The 20717-nt window shown below is 41.0% G+C and overlaps 2 protein-coding genes across 6 annotated transcripts in view; one reads left to right on the forward strand and one right to left on the reverse strand.

Moving 5' to 3' along the window:
- The window catches only part of LOC100650649 (protein artichoke), a 175719-nt gene that overhangs the window by 113845 nt on the left and 41157 nt on the right, over positions 1-20717 (forward strand). For 4 of the 5 annotated variants that reach the window (XM_048408227.1, XM_003397297.4, XM_048408226.1 and 1 more), the window contains one exon: positions 15769-15854. The exons of the other annotated variant lie outside the window; for it this stretch is intronic. The gene's annotated coding sequence lies outside the window, so the exon portion shown is untranslated. The remainder of the gene's footprint in view (positions 1-15768; positions 15855-20717) is intronic. 5 annotated transcript variants of the gene reach the window in all.
- Positions 18609-20462, reverse strand: LOC110119525 (alpha-glucosidase-like). Its single transcript, XM_048408229.1, has one exon. It carries the CDS (start codon positions 20436-20438, stop codon positions 18720-18722), a length of 1719 nt encoding a protein of 572 aa, XP_048264186.1. The 5' UTR covers positions 20439-20462; the 3' UTR covers positions 18609-18719.

Here is a 20717-nt window from a genome sequence, read left to right on the forward strand (position 1 = left end):
CGTATTATTCGATCCCGGAGCGGCATGCTTAGTTATTGTGTTAGGGCTGACTGTGCGTTTTCGAATCGTGAATCATTATATTCCGAGGATCGATCCAGATTATGAACCATTATATCGATGATCGGGTTTCAATGCACTGTCAAGATAATCCGCACTGTCACTTTCATACGTTCACCGAAATTTTTGTCGATCGTTCGTTCAACTTCCGCGTCGACTGATATTTATTCGTTCCCGATCTATTACTTTTTTATTTTGTATTAATTAAATTAAGGGTGAGAAGGAAGAAACAACTATTTAATAGCACAAGATTGATGTTTGATTGAAACTGAACAAAGTGTTGCGATTGCATTCTAGGAGACTAGCGAGATTCTCCATCCAAGTTTCCGCCATTCTTGTAAACATACCTTCAGCAGAAACATAAGGATCGATAGTGGCCGGAAATTACAGACGTTTCATCGACTTGGTAGCGTGCATCCGCTGAAACATGCGGCACACTGAACAAAATGACCGAGCCAGAAACGTTGTAACCGGAGTGACCTGAATCGTAGTAAACGCCAGTAACTCGCTAGAATCCGATGATCGATCAGCGAAATAATTTCGCAATTATTTCAAGCTGTCCCTTACATTAATAGTCAAATATATTCCTGAATTACTAGTTATTAACGAGTTAGGTGTATAACAACTGCTTCGTATATTAATTATATACTAGTTTGTAAATGTCACGACATTCCCTGAGTAATATCCTGAATTTCTAGAACCAGATCGAACGACACTTTTCGAAATGTATGACTGGCAATTAAAAAGAAAGATTACGTACGAATTAATAGAGAAATCTGGTAAATTCAATAGTGACGTATTTTCGATCATTTCGCTCCAAGGACTGCGAATATTTATCTTACAAAATAGGAATTCAAAGATTACGATACTTATTAATAACACATCATATATGAAAATTATGTGTTAGAAACGTTTGAAAATTCCGTAACGTCACGTATTCAGAGTCTCAATACTACGTTTCATTTTGAAAATTTATAATTCAACTAACATTCGTAAACACGAAATTATTCATGGAATTATTCAATACGTTACTTATATTTCCCGTGAAATATAAAACGTGAAAGCTTATAAACAATAAAACAGGAAAATTCAATTAGCAGCCGAAGGAAATTACGTGGAGATGTTCAGTTCCTGGAAGAAGATGACGCGTAAAATTTTCACTGCCACTCGCGTGGTATATCCGGTCATAAACCTTCGCCGTGAAATTTGCGTACGTGCACGCGTATGAAACTTACGCGCGCTCTATAAACTGTACTACAAGTGGCACACGTGCAGTAAACGCATTAGCTCCCGGTGCCGTCGATGAACACTTCCTGCCGATCCACGAAGCTCATCCGGCGACTGCTAGGTCTTGTATATACGTTCACCGTGTACCACAGAATCAACTTCTATCCCTGACCCTTTCACGTGAAATTGTGACAGAAGTCACGGCCCCATTTGTATCAAGTCATTCGGAAATTCTCGCTTAGATAAGGAGGAGCCTGTTTCTCTGCCGACTCGTTCCGTTCCAATTGAAAGCAATTCGCCTTGATAAACGCCCCTTCCGATTGCCTCTGATCGGGTTACGTCGGGCCAGAACTCGTTCCTCACGGAGCACGTTTAAAAAGCACTTCTTCATTGATGAGAATTTTCAACGACAGAATAGAAACGGCAAGATAAATCAAGGATTTCCCAGGTCTCTGTAATAAATAACTGGTATATTTCGAAGCTCGCCTCGAGTTAATTTTCTATAATTATAAATGTGACTTCCTCCAATTGGAATTTAAATCTTTATTGTGGCTATATAACAAAGGTAATGCAGTCGGGATATTTTTGTACAATCGGGGAATTTAATTTCATTTAATTCTAATTTAATTTACTTAATGAGTTTCATTGAACGGGGTATTCAAAAACACAATATTCGAAACAAAACTATGTTTCCAGATTTGTTGGTGGTATTCTTTCTCCTTTTCTTTTAACCATGCTGCATTGCTTTGCAACCATCCCGTTCTCGTATTTTTATAGCTGACTCTCGCTTTAACAAACAAGAGCATGTTGAGGATTTTAAGGATATTTCTAGTTATCGGTTGAAACGAAAAATATTACATTTCCGTAACGATCTATTTCGTTTCTTTGAAAAAAAATTTTTGGCGATCTAAAAATACGATCCGTTTGAAATTTTCAAAATTTACGTTTCATTTTAATGTTTAGTGTTAAATCAAAGTATAAATATTAAGAGGAGTAGAATCCAGTTCTCGAACTGAGAAAAAAGTAATTGGAAATGAAAAATGTGCTCCATAAGTCTAGATTCTGGTTACTCGAGTTGCTCCCAACAAATCAATTTCGCCCACTTCTTCCCGGAGTTTTCCTCCTCTTTCTCTTTCTCACTGACACCTCGATCTTCCGCCCTCGAAGAATGAAACTTGGAACAAATGAAGTCTTCGAACCTGTTACAGGCCCGGGGAGAAAAGAATTTATCGTTGGAAATTCAGGTCAAAAGTCCATCGGGGAGGAATTGAACACTATCGAATTAAGGGGGTCGATAAGAATATCGGCGGAACAGTTTGCGTCTCTACCCTAATGATGAGAAGCAAGTGGCTTCCGCAAAAATTGATATTTTCATTCAATTTCCTCGCACGGTTTCCCGCGTCGCGTGAAAAACATAAATATCAGTTCGTGTGTTGCTTTAATCAACGGGCGCGTTCTGAATCTGTTATATTTTCCAACGTAACAAAGTGTCCTATCATTATTTCAAAAATATCAGAAAACAATACGCTATAAATTCTTTATTTAGGTAATATTGGTTTGTTTGAAAAGTTTTCACCGTTTTTTTTATCACTTGAATCATTCTGTTGTATTTTGTAAAAACTGCTTGACAAATACTGCTTTTAGTTGCACATCAAATGCACGAATTAAAAAAAAATAATTGGCGTTGGTCAATAGAGAATACGTCGTCTTCCAAAAAAAAAAACAAGAGAAAGACCTTGATCGTTACTTTTAACGATTCCTTCAATTTCCCTGCAGACGACTCAATGGTTGTGCTTCTAACGGTATAAAACAATACGGTTCATTTCTTCCACGCTGCAACCCTATAACTGTAACACGTCCAATAATTTCGGTGGCTATCGTTATAAAAATCAGAAAATTGTTGAATGGTACAGAAATAAAGTTGAAAAATGATGGAAAATTTGGCCAAAGCTGTCACGGACGAATAGCGCGGTTAAATAGCGATCTCGTTGAACCGGAAACTGGGTGATGACGTGCAGATCAAAGCCCCGACAATTATCAAGGAATTAGTTATAGTTAACTGAGCGGGACCACGCCTGTTTCGCGTTGCGCGCAATTTGACGGTGATTGTCATAGCCTAGCCGATCTACGGGCTCGACACGCGCATGCAGCAGCTCGCAACAACGCTTCAACGCTGCAACGCGTTGCATGCACGCCGCATATAGATGCACGCGTTAACCTGACTGCCGATAGAACTTGTCCAACTTACTACACCGATGTGTTGCCGCCGTCCCGTTCCTTACGTGTACCGGCAATTCGAATTTCGTATTGGATTCAGCGAAATAGTTGCCGCCAGTGCTTCCCATGCCCGATTTGTGTGCCCCGAGATTAACGAGAAAGCTCCGAGAGGAAAACAGAATTTGCATTTGATAGGTGTTGGATTTTAGCTAATCCAACGGATATTATGATAACGTGTTTTATCTATTAGTTATATCTATTAGTTGGTATTAGCGGAGTGCGGGTGTTTGCGGTTACATTTACGGGAAATTTGAGATGAGAAACATACATAAAGATATATACTGTATATTTTTGTCAATATCACAGATGTGTAGCTTTTGGATTACATACTTAGCAGTTGCATTTATTAGACCGCAATGTTGTTCCCCTAGAAATTAATTTGATGTAATTATCTTCAGGGGAAGGGGGAAGAATGTTTCCCTACAATTGAAGATACATAAATGCCGAAGCTTCTGATACTCTTCTCTATGATGTTAAGGTTCAGTTTTTTCTAAGTGATAAATACTATTTTTTAGTTGCATTCGAAGAAATACATTAAAAAATATAAATTTGTACACACATCTGATGTCAAAAAGTATAACCGGAGGAACATGTATGTACTTTATGAAAAGGGTTAGCGTGACAACAGTAATTTAGTAAGAATCATATTTTACTACGACGGAGAAGTATCTGAATTCATGTAGAATTTCATGCGAGACTGTAAGAATCACATTTCCTAATTACGAAAAACTGAGAGTCCATAATCTTCTCTCTAAGGATAAAACAAGTATTTAGCTGAGATATCTGCAGACTATCTCAAAAAGTCTGCTCCCCTTAAGCAGAATTTCTAGTTGCTCCGTACGTTCTCCGTTCTCTCGAAAAATTTTCCGTAATACTTGTTCATGTTTCATTACCTTTGCACGATATTTCATTCCGCAGCGGAGGAACTCGAGCAAACGAGAAAGTATCCATTATCGCGTTCTCTGTACAAGCGCGATTTGTAGCGAGAAGCTACTTAACCGGACCTGTATATCTCGGCCGACTTTGTTGCTCGATGAACAACCGGTTTCCTTAGACCACGTCTGGACTTTCCGCTTATTCGTTCTCGTGTTCCGTGGCACATTGTCTGTAATTTCAAATGGATAAACACACCTCGAACACGCATCCATCATGGCCATCATAACCACCTTTCCTTCGGCAAGAAGGAAGAAACTAAAGAGAAAAGAAAGAGAAGGGGAGGAAAAAAAACGAAGAAAGAGTGGAAAGTGGTTCGTACGTTTCCCATGAAGCTCGTGCAGAATGTGGCGTGTTCTTAAAAGCAGGAACTTTCCGCCGCAGCATTGATTGGCAGCGTGTCGGAAGAAATTGTCGACAGGCGAGGACCTCGCACCCCCGTTTTCTTTTCTCTCGCCAGCATCAACTAACACGCCGCTCCTTCCAAGGCCGCGATTACCATTTTATCGGGTCTGATTTGCGAGCACTTTACACGAACTCCGCTACTGCCACCGAACGACTGCACTTACCACCAGCCTCGTCGCTCTTTCCACGGTTTTACCCTGGGCACCAGGTGCCACGTATGCGTGCCACCCACACATTCACGCATCTGTCGAACTGTTCCAGCCATTCTCAGGGAAATCTTTTTTTTATTATGGACCCTACTTCTACTAAGCGGTGCGCCATATCCAGCCAATGGTAGATATACGACGTCACGAAAAGGATTAGTCTCGAAAGTGTAAAGATAGTTTAGGGGTTAGATTGATTTATACAAATCGAAGGCGTTTAACGTATTTGCCGCTGGTGGTGAGGCAGATGGCGTTTCGATTCAGTTATGCAAATGGATTCTCTTAACGCAGATATTTTCAGCTCATGCGTTTCGAAGGTGAAGGGATAGAGAAATTTCAGATGTAATTAACAAGGAAAACAAGGTAGCGAGTTGTATGTTTAAATAAACGGCATCGTATAAAAGAAAAATTGTTCTAATAGGAAGAATGTATAGCTACATGCTGTGTGCGCTATGAACGACTAGCTGTATTTCAGTAGTAGCCAATGTAAGAGGCGATTTTACTGGAAACGAGGATTGTGATTGAAAACGAAATTGAAACTAAGTACAAAATGAATTTTCAAGCGGACCAGACCCCTTGAACCATTTCAATCTTTTTGAAAATGTTCCGATTTATCGAGAAAAGAGAAGAAAATTTATGATGATGAGGAAATCTTGAAAAGTACTAAGAAACAAAATATTTAACGATTATAACATTTGTTTTATAGAGAGTGTTAAGAGAAAGAAAAATTTCACAATGACCGTTTCTCCAACAATAGCCGTGGAGCTTTTAGAATTACACCGATTGAAATTCTCTTTTCATCAAACAAATCTCGATATACTTTCGTGCGAAATTTTAAATTCCCCGCGTTTCTGTACGTTACTTCACGGAACGATGATCAATAAAATCAATATTTATGGACGTGAGCAAGTAGTTTCAGCTATCAGGATCAGCCCAGTAGAATCGACACGCGTAAAAGGGAACTACGTTTCGAAACGAGCGGAACATTCCATTAACGAAATCCATTGTGATTGAGTTTTGAACACATGCAAAGGGGTAAGGAGATCTTTGTCAAACAATTTACGGTACTATGTTCTTTATTTATCTCCTAGATGTTGAGGTTGACTGATAGAGGAACTAGTGGATGAATTTATAATAGAAAAATATATCGAAATAAGTATAGGTATCCAGATCCTCGCTATCTCAGTGTTACGATACAATAGCATATGATAAGGAGCACGTTCATATATTTATAGCAATGGACATTACCAAAAAGTTAATCTTGGTGTGTAGCTCTAACCGAAGGCTACAAGAAACAGCAATAGAAATCTACTTATAGTTCTTTTGTTTCTAGACCTCGTAACCCAGAACAAAATTTATATTTAAGGACACAATAATATGGACCTCTTCTTATTTTGAACATTTTCACTAAAGTCTATTCTCTTCGTAACAGCGGTCTCCAGGTCACGGATATACAAAAGTAAAGATGTAGTAATTAATGTTAGTAATTTCACACACAAGTTACAACATCGTATTCCTAATAAGAGTATCGAATGAAAACATAATTGAGAAACTTTCTGGAAAAGCGGTTCGCCAAATTAACGTTTTTCCAGCTTTTTAACGTTATCTGTGTTCAGCTCTTTATATTATATTTAAAGAATTTCATGATAATCCGGTTATTTGACTAGCAACTGTACGTGTATTATACGTTTTTTGATTGATTCATAAATCGTTTTTCAGAAAGTTTTTCAATTTATAAAAGGAAGAACGTATAATCGTATGTTCCAATTGCGTAAACGAATATCGAACAGCGTAATTTTATAACTTCATTCGTACTCTGTGAAATCAGAATGTTTAGCGTAGATAGAAAGATTTATCGTCGCGATATCGTTACGTATTTTTGTTCGTTGAAACGATATATACTATGACTGTGGCCAACACAAAATCAGGTTAAACTGATGCGTTGTGTCTACCACTGGTTTGTTCGCTTTTGCTTTCATTCAAAAATAACCACGAATTAGGTCCGATTTTAAATGGATTATCCTGACGCAATTTCGGATATTGCAACAGTGGCAACGCGTGGCCGACCACTATGTTACAGATATGACTGAAAATCCGACGATCCATTCGCGACGTAATGCTTTTCGTGCATTTAATAGGGGCCGATGTTGCATTTTCACCGTGGAAACCAGCAATCGATACGTGGTCACGTGTATATTAGAAATATCGTATGTACGTGAAAGTCAGCCCGCATTTCAATTATCTCGGTTATTTGTATTACATTGTAGAACCACAGGCGTAATTGTCAAAATTTATGTCATCGGGGCATAAATTTCAAACGTTATACGATATGAGATATCACAGCGGAACGATATAAGTCAAAAATATTTGCAGGCAAAATTTTGATTTTCACTCATTCCAGCGATATCTATTTCAAAGATACCGATTATCAAATTTTTTATATTAGGTACGCCGTTAGTTTTTTCACAGAACATTGTAGATTCGTCATTCGTTGTTAAAATCAAAAGAGTAAAAGACTAAATGATATGTTTAGACTGAATAATTCTACTATTGTATACTTTTTCTTGTAACTTACATATACGAACATAGCTTTTCTAAATCTCAACAACCTCATTATCAATGTTTTCTTTGGATTTCAATGGATAAGTTGAGGGTCACTATCGATTACAAGAAATAGTTTGAAATTCATTTTAATTGATAACATACAGTGGCTGATATTGGCGCAAACAGTGTAAGATCTCTGTACGATATTGTATCGACTATAATGGAAACGCTATCGCGGTGATCTTTCCACTGTATTGTTTATTCAGCCGAACGACAAACGGGCCGATACTCGTCGTGTTGTTGTTACATAAGTGGTGTGTTTGTTATCGAAAACACGGTCTGATCTCGAGTATCGCATATTTTTCGATGACGCGGCCGTTATCAACGAGATGATCGATCAGCGAAAAAAGAGAAAGAGCGAGAGAGAGAGAGAGAGAGAGAAAGAAAAATCTGGCAACGCATCCCGTTAATTCCCGTTTTTCATTCAGAGTTAAAATATTCTAACAATGTGCCGTGCGTAATTACGTTGCGATAGCTTGCGAAGAAACCCGTAAAATTTGCTCAAACAAAACACACAGCCGAGGAATTTTGCCATTGATTCGCAAATTATAAAACATTAATTCGATTAATTTGCTTCAACGCACTGGTAATTATCGGAAATTATCCAGGTCGTACCACTCACGCTTAAGGTCATTTTAAAATTGACAAACAAAATGTTCATAACGGTTACGTCGTTAGTATCTAATATCATTTGAAGATCGACGGAAGTTGTCGATATTGTGTCACAGGCGATTAAAGTCGATCTTAATTAAAGTTGTGCTATTATCGACTAAGATCACCCAAAGATCACGAGTTCATTTCAATCATAGGTATTATTCACCGATACTTATAGTTAGCTGCGGACCATTTAAGGGAAATAGAAGTCGTGACACGGTCTTTCAACGTCATTTTCCACATCCAATTTGCTATTCTATATAAAAGCAATGGTAAAATATGTAGTGGCAGATATATATAAACGTAAGCCAGGCCAGATTTATCGACCATTTTAGAAAAATTGCATCACATCGGCTTTGATGGATTAAATGCGGCACACAAAAATTCTATAAAGCAGAACGTTACAATTTTTTCCGATCTGGGTCGGTGCTCGAGCGACTGATCCTATAATATTCTTCAAAGGAACGCCGCTTCTCTCGGAGCGATTATCAGCCTGATTGAATGTAACATGATAGCTTGAAGCGTACAATCCGTATGTCCAAGCGATGCTGTTAAAAATTCGCCTCTTCCCCTGTATGTATAACGCGTGGGCGCACACGTTCGTTGTTAACGACTTATTAAAATTTCACCGAACAGCAGCGGCGACAGTCGCTTACGCGATGCGAATGAAGAATTAATTGCAGAATTCTGCGAATTTGTGACGCTTTGTAGCTTGCCCCGAAGGCTATTTGCATAAAGCTGCGAGCTTGTCTATCATGTTTGACGTTTGCAAGAAACGATGAGGCCTTAATTTGACTTCTGAAATACAATCGTGTTTGATTCCTCGCGAAGGAATAAGCGAAATACGCTCCGTGAAATATTCATTAGATGGGATTATTTGAAGAAATTTTAGTATTGTTATCGGCGAATACATTTGTATAACAATAGGATTAAGATTTGATAAGATTTGAAAAAGGTCGTGCGTGACAAATTTCTATTCCTTTCAAATGCACCTAACGTTAGTTCCGGAAAAAAGAAAGCCTTGACATTTTTCTGGTGTCTCGTTGTAAACAACTCGATATTTATAATTTCTATAATAAAAAAAAATCGAATGTAAAAAAAGCGAGTTGATATTAGCGAAGATTAGAACGAATATGGATTAGCGCGATATAGAGAGAAGATAGTTTATCGGTAAATCAAGTGGCGACAGACTCTGAGAGTTTGGTGGCTCAGGTGGCGCATTATCGCGTCGATGCCTTTCAAGATGTCGGTAAACGAGGCAAGACATCAGCTTTCAATAGAAGGTAGCTCGTAAGACGCGTGCAAACTACGAAGAATGAGGTTGGAAGAAAGAGAGCGGTGTTGGAAGTCTGAGCGAAAACGAGCGGCTGGGACGTGTAAACATCGAATTGTATCGGGGAATTTCAATCCGAGCAGCCGGGGTGAAGGCAATGTTTGCCGATGTCTCGAGCACAACCGCGCATCGATCTGGTTTATCGCGTATTCGATATGACGCCATTGAATCGAATTCGATCATAAACAGAGCGTGCCGATGGAAGAAAGCTCTGTGTAAACAACGATTTAATTCGATTCTGTAATTTTCGCGGTTGGGATCGCCGGATTAATTGGGATCCCATGGCCGCGCATCCGCGCTTAATCGGAATCGTGTCGCGTGACAATCGTCCGGATTGGTGGACGCCACCGATAGATCCAACTTTTCTGGCTGATACCTCGTCAAATTTTTTCGCGTAATATTACCAAAGGAAATAAGAATCTTTTTTTCGTTTCCGACGTCCGGTGGACCTCCGCTTTTAGCTTTTAGGAAAACTGAATTCGATTCGATCATCACGTTGGATAAAAGAAATCCATCACGGGTCTTGCTCGTTTTTCGCGTATAGAAAATCGGTTTCCAAACGCAATCAACGGCGTTGAACGCGCCCGGACCGGACCAAAAAGTCCCTGGAGAAAAACCGCACGCATGCCGCAATGAAACTGTTGTTTAAAATTAACGAGGCAATGCGTGCTACTCGCGCAGATGGCTGCTAAACAATTATTAGCCCATTATCCCGCAAACATTAATTGCCCCAATTAAACTATAAATTTCTGTCTGTGTAATTACGTGGCCAGCTTCCAACGAACGAGGAAGACGCAAGAAGATCCAAATTGACCGCAATTTTAAAAACACTTTGTTTATTATGACGATAAGAAAACAAATAATTCACTGTATGAATGCCTTAAACGGGAGCACCAAATAATTGGTTCGACGGGGAAAACTGTGAAACATTAACGTAACATTTCACACAAAAAAAATATCCCACGTACGTCGCTGCTAGCAATAAAACGCACGAACTACTGTACATGGATGCAACTAGAATAATCATCCAGGTGGAATCTCATTTTTCCGAGTTACGCGGCCACTGGCCCTGCAAGATGCGTAATTACCTTGTGTAATTAGTAGATAACAGAAGAGCAGCAGCCTTGCTTTATCTCATATTTGTTGCTTACGCCATATTTTGTTGCTTTAAACTTTAAATCTTATGGCATTTGATATGAACATAACAAAACTGTTTCTATTATCTTTTTCACAAGCAGTAAGAATTCAAAGCGTCACATGCAGAGATCCTTGATCCTGTGTATAATTATTAACGTGTATTTTACAGAAATATCTGCTCTGGGAATTATGGTGTTTTACAAACGCATGTAAAAGGAGAAAGAGAAGCGTTTACGAATATTCTATCACCACCCTATTAAACTGAAACCATCCTGTGTGTACACAAACGATCTTCATTTTCTAGTTAGCTATAAGCCCTCTAAGGATCAGAAGCGTCCTCTTGATGCATGTCGTTCGACAACCCTAATTTCCACGTTGTCAGAAAGTTTCGCGACACAGCCCATTTTCCCCATACTCCGTCCGAACTCGGGTCACAGCCAGTCACTGCCTTAACCGATATTTAAGCGAATTTCCAACGGAGTATAACGTAGAATCGAGTAAAAAGAAATCGAAGAAATAGTAGACGAGGGATGGTCTGCAGGATTCAGAGTAGCTGCAGGTCGGTTCGAAGGCTGCACGATCGTTTAGTCGGACCAGTGGGTGATTACCGAGCGCCCTTTGGCCGGGTGGTTCGCGATAGAATCCGATTAGACGATTTAAAATCGATGAGAGACTCGACTCGTGACGGATGGAAAAGGGAACAGGGGCTGATGGAATGGGGTAAAGGGGTGGAAACGCCACGGCGTGAGACGAACGGATGGACGTGCGACCGGATGGCGGCTCGCAATTACCATTCATTACTTTGTTGGGGCCAATTGACATAACTGATTGGTATTCGGCTGCCACACCACCCTCAAAGGACCCTCCGGTCCACGGCAACGAGCTAATGCAGTTAGCCACGTCTGCGTCCAGTTACACACTCTCCGGCCTGCGTCTAGATCGGACACGTTCCCAAATTTGTCGCTGGACTCGGGTTACAATGCCGTTTTTTACCAAACTAACGCAAACAACCTCGATGCTGATGGCTTTTTGAAACCACCGCAACTGGATTTGTTGTCCAGGAAAGTCCATACTGGACGTGTAACAGGAATCGAGTACGGTGATGCACTCGTGTGTTTGTAGAGGTAGTGTATGAAGTATGTCGTGTAATGATAGTGGCTTCTATGTGTACTATCTAGTGTAGTAACATTTAATTAAAAAATCCGACACGGTTCAACATCAACAAGAGTAACTGATAATTAGGCTGCGGATTTTTATGTATTCGTGAGAAATTTCGAAGATGCACGAAGGCGTAGAGTTTTACAATCAAATGAGTAATCAAAGTATTATGCTTTTCCTCTATATAAAAAGTAAAAAATTACCTTGAGAAGAGAACGAGGAAGGTGGACGTTTCGTGATTACACGGAATATTCATCGATTCGTGATTAAAGCAATGGAAAGAGGAAAAGCGAAATCGTGGGCTGACTTCGTCGGAAGTTGCTCGTTCGTGTTTCGAGCGGGACAATCGGCTACGCGACGTTCAAAGAGAGACGTTTCAATGAACGTTCGTAACTTCGTTACAGAGCGTTTAAAACAAAAGTTCCTCGGCTGGAAACTCGCTGGCCCGGTCGCGTTTATGATAATTAAATGACACGCTATTAACCATAAAAGCGTCGCAGCGACAATATCACGACTCGAAGTTACTTTACGACATTACAACGAGCCAGAGCTGTAAAGCCTCCGACTGATAATGTTTTAACGCGATAGGGAAGTTCGTTAACTTCTCCAGAGGAATAAAGCAAACACGCCGGACAGGCGAATTAAAAATGGTACGTTTGATACTATCGTTGCCACGTTTCCGTTTCTCATTTTCTTGCCACGTTCAACCGAGAACACCACTGAATATCTTTAATTAACTGACTAATTAGATACACTGTACGTGCCCATACCGACTAACGTCGTGGTCATATTTGGTTTGCAAACTTGTTCAACGACATTGGAGTACAATCAACTTGACGCGTGATTAAATGACCAGAATGCTGCCCGAAACGCTATACTATACGTACTGAATTTTACAAAATTATCCACTTCTGAATTCGCATAAATAAATATTAGGTCGCGCGAAAAGTTTCTTTCGTTTTATAAAACAATAATGGATGCGCAATATTTTTCGTTTTATATTATTTTATCGAATTACGTATGATCCATTTTGTTCTATCAAAATAAAGATCACAACGTTCGACAGATTAGATTTCAGGTTTGTATAAAGATGCGTTGTTGTAAAAGACGTGTCTGTAAAAGAAAGATACTTTTCGGACAACCTAATATGTATGTCGATATTTTGTTATCAGAGCAAACAGACTCAATGAAAGAGCAAACGAAGCGAACGGTGCGTGCCAACTATTATCCATTGCATGCAGCGGGTCGAGGCGTGTAAACACAAAAGTTAGAGCGTAAAAGAAAGGGGGTAGGCGACGAGAGAGAAATCGAATTTCATTAAAGGAAAACATTTACGCGCGGCGAAATTGCTGAAAAATCACTGACGCGTTTTATTAGTTATCGCGTATCCGCGAGATATTTCGATTCCCCGGAGTATTTTCAACGCAGATGGAAAAAATCTGTTCTATTTGCCGAATGAATTTAGATCGACAATTTAGAATTCGCTTCGATCTGAATTCACCTATGAAGAGAATACTTGGAAGAAATATTTCACGTAACGAAATAAATAGAAATGGAGGAGAAAATTCATTGGCGGATCGTTTAAACGTGGTTGAAGCTGGTGGATTTAATTGTTTATTAACCAGCAATTCCGTTTCGTGCTGGTAAACAGAAAATGCGTGACGCGAAATGTTATATTATGGATTATAGAAAACATTTCAAGTTAAAGTATAAAATATAACAAAACTAACTGTAGCGTATGGCGTGGGCAAAGCGAGGATTCGCACACGGTGGAAGTATCGCTTGCTGACTTTCCCTCGTTGGGCTCGTAGATTAAAAAACCTGTCTATAGCAAAACTGTATATTTATCTCCATTTTTTGGGAAACAAACAGTTCGTATATTAAGAGTCCACGAATAAAATAACTAAACGAAATGAAATAAAAAATTTATCTTGAAATAATTAGAAAATAAATTTAATGAAAAGCATTCGATGAGTAATAAATATTAGTAGATATTGTCACGCTTGTGGTTGATAAATTGATTGTTGCATTAAATCGAGTTTTACGTAAATTCTTTTATGCGTCATTCTCGGACAGAAACGGTTCGAAAAAAATTGAACCTATGTTTTGCAGAAATCCATCAGTTCCTCGAAGTATCTGCCTGACGTATAAGGGAACAGTCTGGTAGGAATCATTAAAACTTCCCGAACCAAGCTTCCGCTGCGGTGTCAAACGAAAGAAGTCCAAAGATATATCTCCGCGGAACGGTAAAGTTTCCTCTCGAGGTCGATTCTTAGCTTCCCCTCGCGTCCCGACCCGAACTCCGACCAGCACTGACTAAGCGATATTCCCTGGGAGGTGTCGACCAGAACGGAAAGTTAACTGATAAATAGCAGCTAATACTTTAGGCACATCGGCGTCTGTTAGAATTTCGGAGCCACTTAGACCGGTTTTCCTCGGGAAGTAAGCCAGGTTTCTCTGAATTCCGCTAAAGTGTTTCCCGTTTAACGCGCTCGGTGCATCCGTCGCCTAGTTTTTGCGCCGCCGCCCTGTCAACGACGTTGAACGATCGCTTCCTCGCTCTGTGAAGCTTCTTGCACCCTCGGCGGAATAGGTTTGCCAAGATGATGAGTGATCTCGATGAACGAGCCAGGATCAAGAAGAAGAATACTGCTCGCGATTTCGCGATAACTAAACAAAGCTTTGATAGATATGGCGGACGTTCGATCGGGCAAGTCGAAAGAGGATGGTACTCAAAGTCAATTATGGATAAAAAGAGCATCAGAGTGGAACATTTGATAGAAAAAACGCATGATCGCGAAAACGCGGACGATTCAGTGGTGGGATGGATGGCGTGCGATGGTAGCCGATCGAAAAGCAATCAAAAACGCGAGAACGCGAGGTCGGTTATCGTGGGCACCGGTTCGAAAATGCGCGTCGACAGCCGTACAACGCGTATAATCGAACTGGCCGGCGTGCCGGTCCGACGTAAAAATGGGAACTTTATCCGCGACATGAATACTAATTGGCGACAGAAACGTATTCTCCCGCGGTACTGGTGGTCGCCGCCGCACTTTTCGAAAGCTCGCTTAATTCGGCCCGATGTCATTAACGTTTGTGATTCGCCGATAAATTATTCAGGATAATTGGATTCGAGCCGAGTATAAAATCCGCCGGTCAATATAGGATGACCTGCCCCCGGTCGCGATCGGGAAAACCAATACACTCGATCGACGCTCTCACGGGGGACATTTCACACGCCGGCAAACAGGGGAGAACAATCGGGATCCCTGTTCGCTATTTACCGATGGAACGATAGCTTATCGCTGAATCGTGAGCAAGGCGTCCCTGAATCCTTGGAAACGCACTGAAGCACGTGCTCCTCTCCATAATCGTCCTGATGCATTCTACGCTGATTGAAAATTCCCCTTTAAAGCGAGACGGTGAAGTACGTGTAGTACAGAGTGACACAAAAACAACGTGATCTTCAACCTTTCGAAACTGATTTCTTTCGATTTATCCTAACCTAAATAATGATTGTTTTCTATTGATCGACAATAATAGAAGTACATCTTCCTGGATGGTTTCACGAAGATGACATAAAACGCTGAAATGTAATACCAATTTGATCGAAAACAAGTACATTTATCGTTTATTGTATGTTCCGTATAATATATAGTATGTCAAGTATGGGAGTATTAATTATAAATTTTAATGTCTTATTAAATCAATTAATTCGTTTTTTTCAGTATTTAAAGAGCAAGGAATATCTTGAGGTTATACGTTACATTAACGTTTCAGGTATATCGACACTGTATCGGTCAACGGGGCTCGTTCAACCAGTCAAGAATAGTCACCCCCGAATAGAATTCAGGCGACGAGCAGGGGTGAGTTTGGCTATTTTTAGTTCGCTCGTTACGTGTTTCGATTTTATGATAATGCAGCCTCTCTTATGCTAACGAGGCAACGTTCGTCGCCCGATAACCGTAGCCGAGGGTTACGACGGCGACGTCGCTCACGAAATTCGATTCTCTTCCCTAACGGATTAATTAAAGAACACGCGGAGAGGTCGGTGTTCGCGTGATTCTCACGTGACACTTGTGAAACATACGCAACCCTTCGCCATGCAACGTCCTTCTTTCTCTTTCCCTTCTTTGTATTGCATCGCAGGACAATCCTTTGAAACGGCGACCTGAGTTGTGCGCGAAAATTCACGGTCCGTGGATCGAAAGGAAGGAAACAGGCGCCGAAAGCGACTGCAAAGAGAGAAGGATGTCGCCGGAAGACGAGGGAGTAGGGAGCCCAGCAGGAGGCCGCGAATTAATTAAGAGCCTGTGAGTTACCGCGCAGCAAATAAGATGAGACTTCTAGGATGTTCGTCGTCAAAATATTTGGTACAGATTGCTGGGCGCACGCTGGAACGCCAGCGATGACTACGATGCAACCTAGCCGGGAATGAAATTTTGTCGGCTAGTGTTTTAATATAGCTCGCGTGCTTCCACGAAAATCGAGGACTTTCTTATTCGGTACTCCGTCAACGGGTGGAGGTATGACTTTGCTTCACGACCAGTGACGAAAACTGATTAAATTTGTCGTTATCAACGTCGTTTTCTTCGTTATACCGACGAGTAACTGTTTTCGTGACAATACGAATGCAATCAGCATCGTAGATAACGAAAATTAGATGCTCGATGCACGTGTTAATATCAAAATAGGACAAACTTCTCGTTCATCATATCAGGCACGGTCTATTGAACGAGGCATGACAGAAACGCAAATGGAATACTCGCGGATCGGTCGACCGCGCCTTATCATTTATCGCGACAACTGTTCTTCAGCTCCTGAGAGGGTAGAGAGAAACAAACCACCGATGATTGATCCTATCGTGGAGAAGTGGCAGCTTAATTCGTATGCCGGAAGAACAGAGGCCGGAGGGAAAGAAAGAAAGAAAGATCAGAGAAGAGAAAAAGATGTCTACGTCGATTCTCGACGGGATGCGAAAGCACGTTGCGAATACATACAACGTGTGTATACAAATGAAGTCGATGGTGTGCGCGAGGGCGCACCTTTTCCAAGTGTCTCGGCGACGTCTGAAAGAGGAAGAGAAATAACGGGAACAAGAGACAGGAGGATAGGTTGAAGAATGTGCACTCAACGTGATTGGTGCAGCGCCGCGGTGGTGCACACTGGAGGCTGTCTGCATGAAAACTTGAGAATTTCCACTCAGGCACTCGTATGCGTATACGGCCTCCAACGGTATGCTGCCTCTCGCCACCCCTCACGCCCATCCCCTCTTACTCGCTACGTCTTCCAGAGAACGACCAAACAATGCTCTCCACTTTCTCTCTACCAACTTGACGGAATATTTCTAGGAATTGAGTCTGTTGTTACCAAGGTTGTTAGCTGCGATTCACGCGACACGACTTATTCGAATGGTTTATTCTACCCTGCTAACGTCATTAACTACCTGAAAACGGTGCACTTTACGAGTCAAGGGTTTGACTATGAAATCTGACAGAGGGCGAACGCTCAAATGGAGAAACGTTCGAAGATAACAATTTCCGGAAGTGAAGGAAGCTGCTTCTCAAGGAATAACCGAAAGAACTTCGGATTATGCTAGGAATTAACGGACCAAGTTGGCGAACTAATTCTTTTTCTTTTTCGTCCCATGGAATCCAGCGAATTCCAGGTATCGCGGTACTTTTAATTGGGACATTACCACGGAAGATAAAATCTCTACCACGATCGTCTCTTCCCGCGGCTTGAGAGCACCACGATGTAATTATTCTATGAATATTCGAAAATTCATGAATGAGTTCTGCCGCGCTAAATAATGCAGTCACATTAAATCCGTAAATGGACAATTAATTAACGAGCTATGGATCGACAGCCGCGATGCTTTTTCTTCGTAGCTGAGGAAATCGGTGAAAGAAAAGAGAACAGAGAAAGTCTATTTTAACCGCGTCTGATTCATCCATAATTTACGGCATGGAAAATTCGACTGGAAATACTCGCCATCAGCTGCGTTTCTAATTAATTATTTTTATCGGATACCTTGATTTAGCTCGCGGTCGATTCTAAATTTATACTTTAACGACTTTTCTCCCCGTCAAGGGCCGTCGTTTAAAATGCGGCGAAATTTGCGATTCACTGACGATACGAAACCAACGTAATTCGTCGCGTTTTAAAAATGTAGTCATTGATTTATTCATTGGAATGTCGCAGCAGGGAACGGATGTGCGGTAAAAAATCGCGAGGCTTGATATTGCGCGCGCGAGCAGAGATTGAGCTTTTTAATCGGACGAGCGTACAACAGCGACGGTGCGATGCGATAAAAATTGTAATGTACAATTAACCACTTTGTTTTAAACAGTCGTGATCTTGTTAACAGGATTTTGCATTTAATATTCGCGTAGTTTTGCCATTTCTGGCGCAAATAATTATGGAAGTTCGCTACTTGTGATGCTGGAGGTTCGTTAAATTTTCATAAAAGCTGCAGGGAAGCGTCGGAAGTTTATTGTCTACTTCGAACCGAGGTTTATCGGCGAATAATTCTACGTAGAGATGGAAAAAATGCTGAAAAATAACACCGAAATAGATTTAAATGGAACTGCAGAATTAAAAAATTACCACCATACAAATGAAATAAATAGAATAAGGTTTATTAAAAATTGATCGTCAATACATTAATAACATGGTACAGGTGATTCGTAAACGTTGCTAAAAGCCGTAAAGAAATGCAAAATCAAAATTTACTCATTCATGGAACGATATATATTAGGAGAGGTATATATGACGGAGGAAGATGCAGGAATAGTTATCGAATCGGTGAAAACCATGGTACCTGGACGAGGATAGGAATCAACATCAGCAACATGAACTACCATGGCAGGAGGAACTGGCAAGGAAGCTCTAGCATTTACAGTGGCAGGTTCACTACCGAAATTGAGCGTAACGATTACAGTTTCGCTTCCTAGAGTACGAGTAATACCCAAAACCTGCTTATCTAATACTGCAACGTTTAAGGAGCCCCTTGCAATTACTTGTCGTTTCTTTATGTTCATTAACTGTTTGAACAGCTGATATGGGGAGCTAGTTGCTTTCTTCTCGGCTGCCAGGTTCAAGGTCTTATAATTGGGATGCACAGGCAACCAGGTTTTCGTACTATTGGAGAATCCAGCGCTGGTGGTATTGTCCCATTGGAACGGTGTTCTTGCTGGATCTCTGGATTTCAGGAAGTATCTGTCAGGACCAGCGTTGCAACCGGCTGGGTCTACAGTCTCCTTGTACGTGAATGGTCTGTCTACCATTCCGATTTCGTCTCCGTTGTAAATAACCGCTATACCAGGTAGGAGCATCGCCATTTGGACAATCATATTAGCTCGTTCAGTGCCGAATCTGGACCCCACGCGATGGTTATCGTGGTTGCCCACGACCCAATTCGGCACGTTGCCACGCGGCACGGTTTTCACCCAACTGTCTATCAGATTTTTGTAGTCCAGCGCGGTAGATTTGTTGTTCAGTGACGAGATGAACATAAAGTTGAAGGGAACATTGGAGCCAGCGCTGTAGTATTTGATGGTACGATCGTGAGTGGTGTATGCTTCCGAGAGAATTAGCTTAGGATCGGATTTGGTACGGTTGGAGTGGTCGTTCATCAGCTTTCTCCAGCTGCTGAGCGTTCCGTAGTTTTCGTTCTGATCCATCGTGTGAATATGAATCAGACTGTCGTAATCGTCTTTAGGGACATCGGTTCTGTTTGAGCTCGGTTCATCCCTAAAATTGATATCCTCAAACATGTAATTGATGGCGTCAATGCGGAAACCATCAACCCCGCGGTTCATCCAGAATGTGAACACATTCAGTATCTCTTGATTCAAACCTTTGTTGCGATAATTAAAATCTGGTTGACCTACAGCGAACTGATGCAGATAGTATTGCTTGCGGACGTTGTTCCACTCCCAAGCCGAGCCTCCGAAGCAACTCAACCAGTTGTTTGGCGGTTTTCTGGTCCCGTTGACTATCTTGGCGTTGCGCCAGACGTAGTACTCGTCGTACGGCTTGATCCTTTGAATACTCTTCTTGAACCAGGGATGCTCGGGAGAACTATGATTAGGCACGAAGTCCAGGATCACCTTGAGCCCGAGGGACTTGGCCTTGGCTACCAGTCTGTCGAAATCCGCTAGAGTTCCGTAAGTGGGTTCGATGTCGGTAAAGTTGGAGATGTCGTAGCCGAAATCAACTTGTGGACTCTTATAAATTGGTGATAGCCAGAGAGCAGTGGCACCGATGTCCTTAATATGCTCCAGCTTGCTGGTGATACCGTTCAAATCACCGATACCATCTCCGTTGCTGTCTTTGAAACTCCTCGGGTAGATTTGGTACACGATGGCATTCTTGTACCAGTTCACGTTTACTGCCGCGCTTAGCGCGACCAATAAGAAACACAACGTGATCGTTAGTCGAAACATGATAGACTACTGAACCAAGAGGAACACGGACGGCTTTTTATAGTACGCTGCGATATTAATTATCTATGTACCTGTACATTTCGATTATCTGAAATCGCATTTGTTAAATTTTTTTATTCAATTAATCAAAGACAATACCATTTCGAGTAGCTGTCAACGATAACGAGAAGATAGATAGATACTTGACTTTTATCATAGACCCCATATCAATTTATGTTTTTTTGCCTTCTGATTTTTCCCGAGGAAGAAACTTTCCATATCGAAATTGTTTTCTATACT

Source organism: Bombus terrestris, chromosome 8 (assembly GCF_910591885.1).
Source record: "Bombus terrestris chromosome 8, iyBomTerr1.2, whole genome shotgun sequence".
Lineage (NCBI taxonomy): Eukaryota > Metazoa > Arthropoda > Insecta > Hymenoptera > Apidae > Bombus > Bombus terrestris.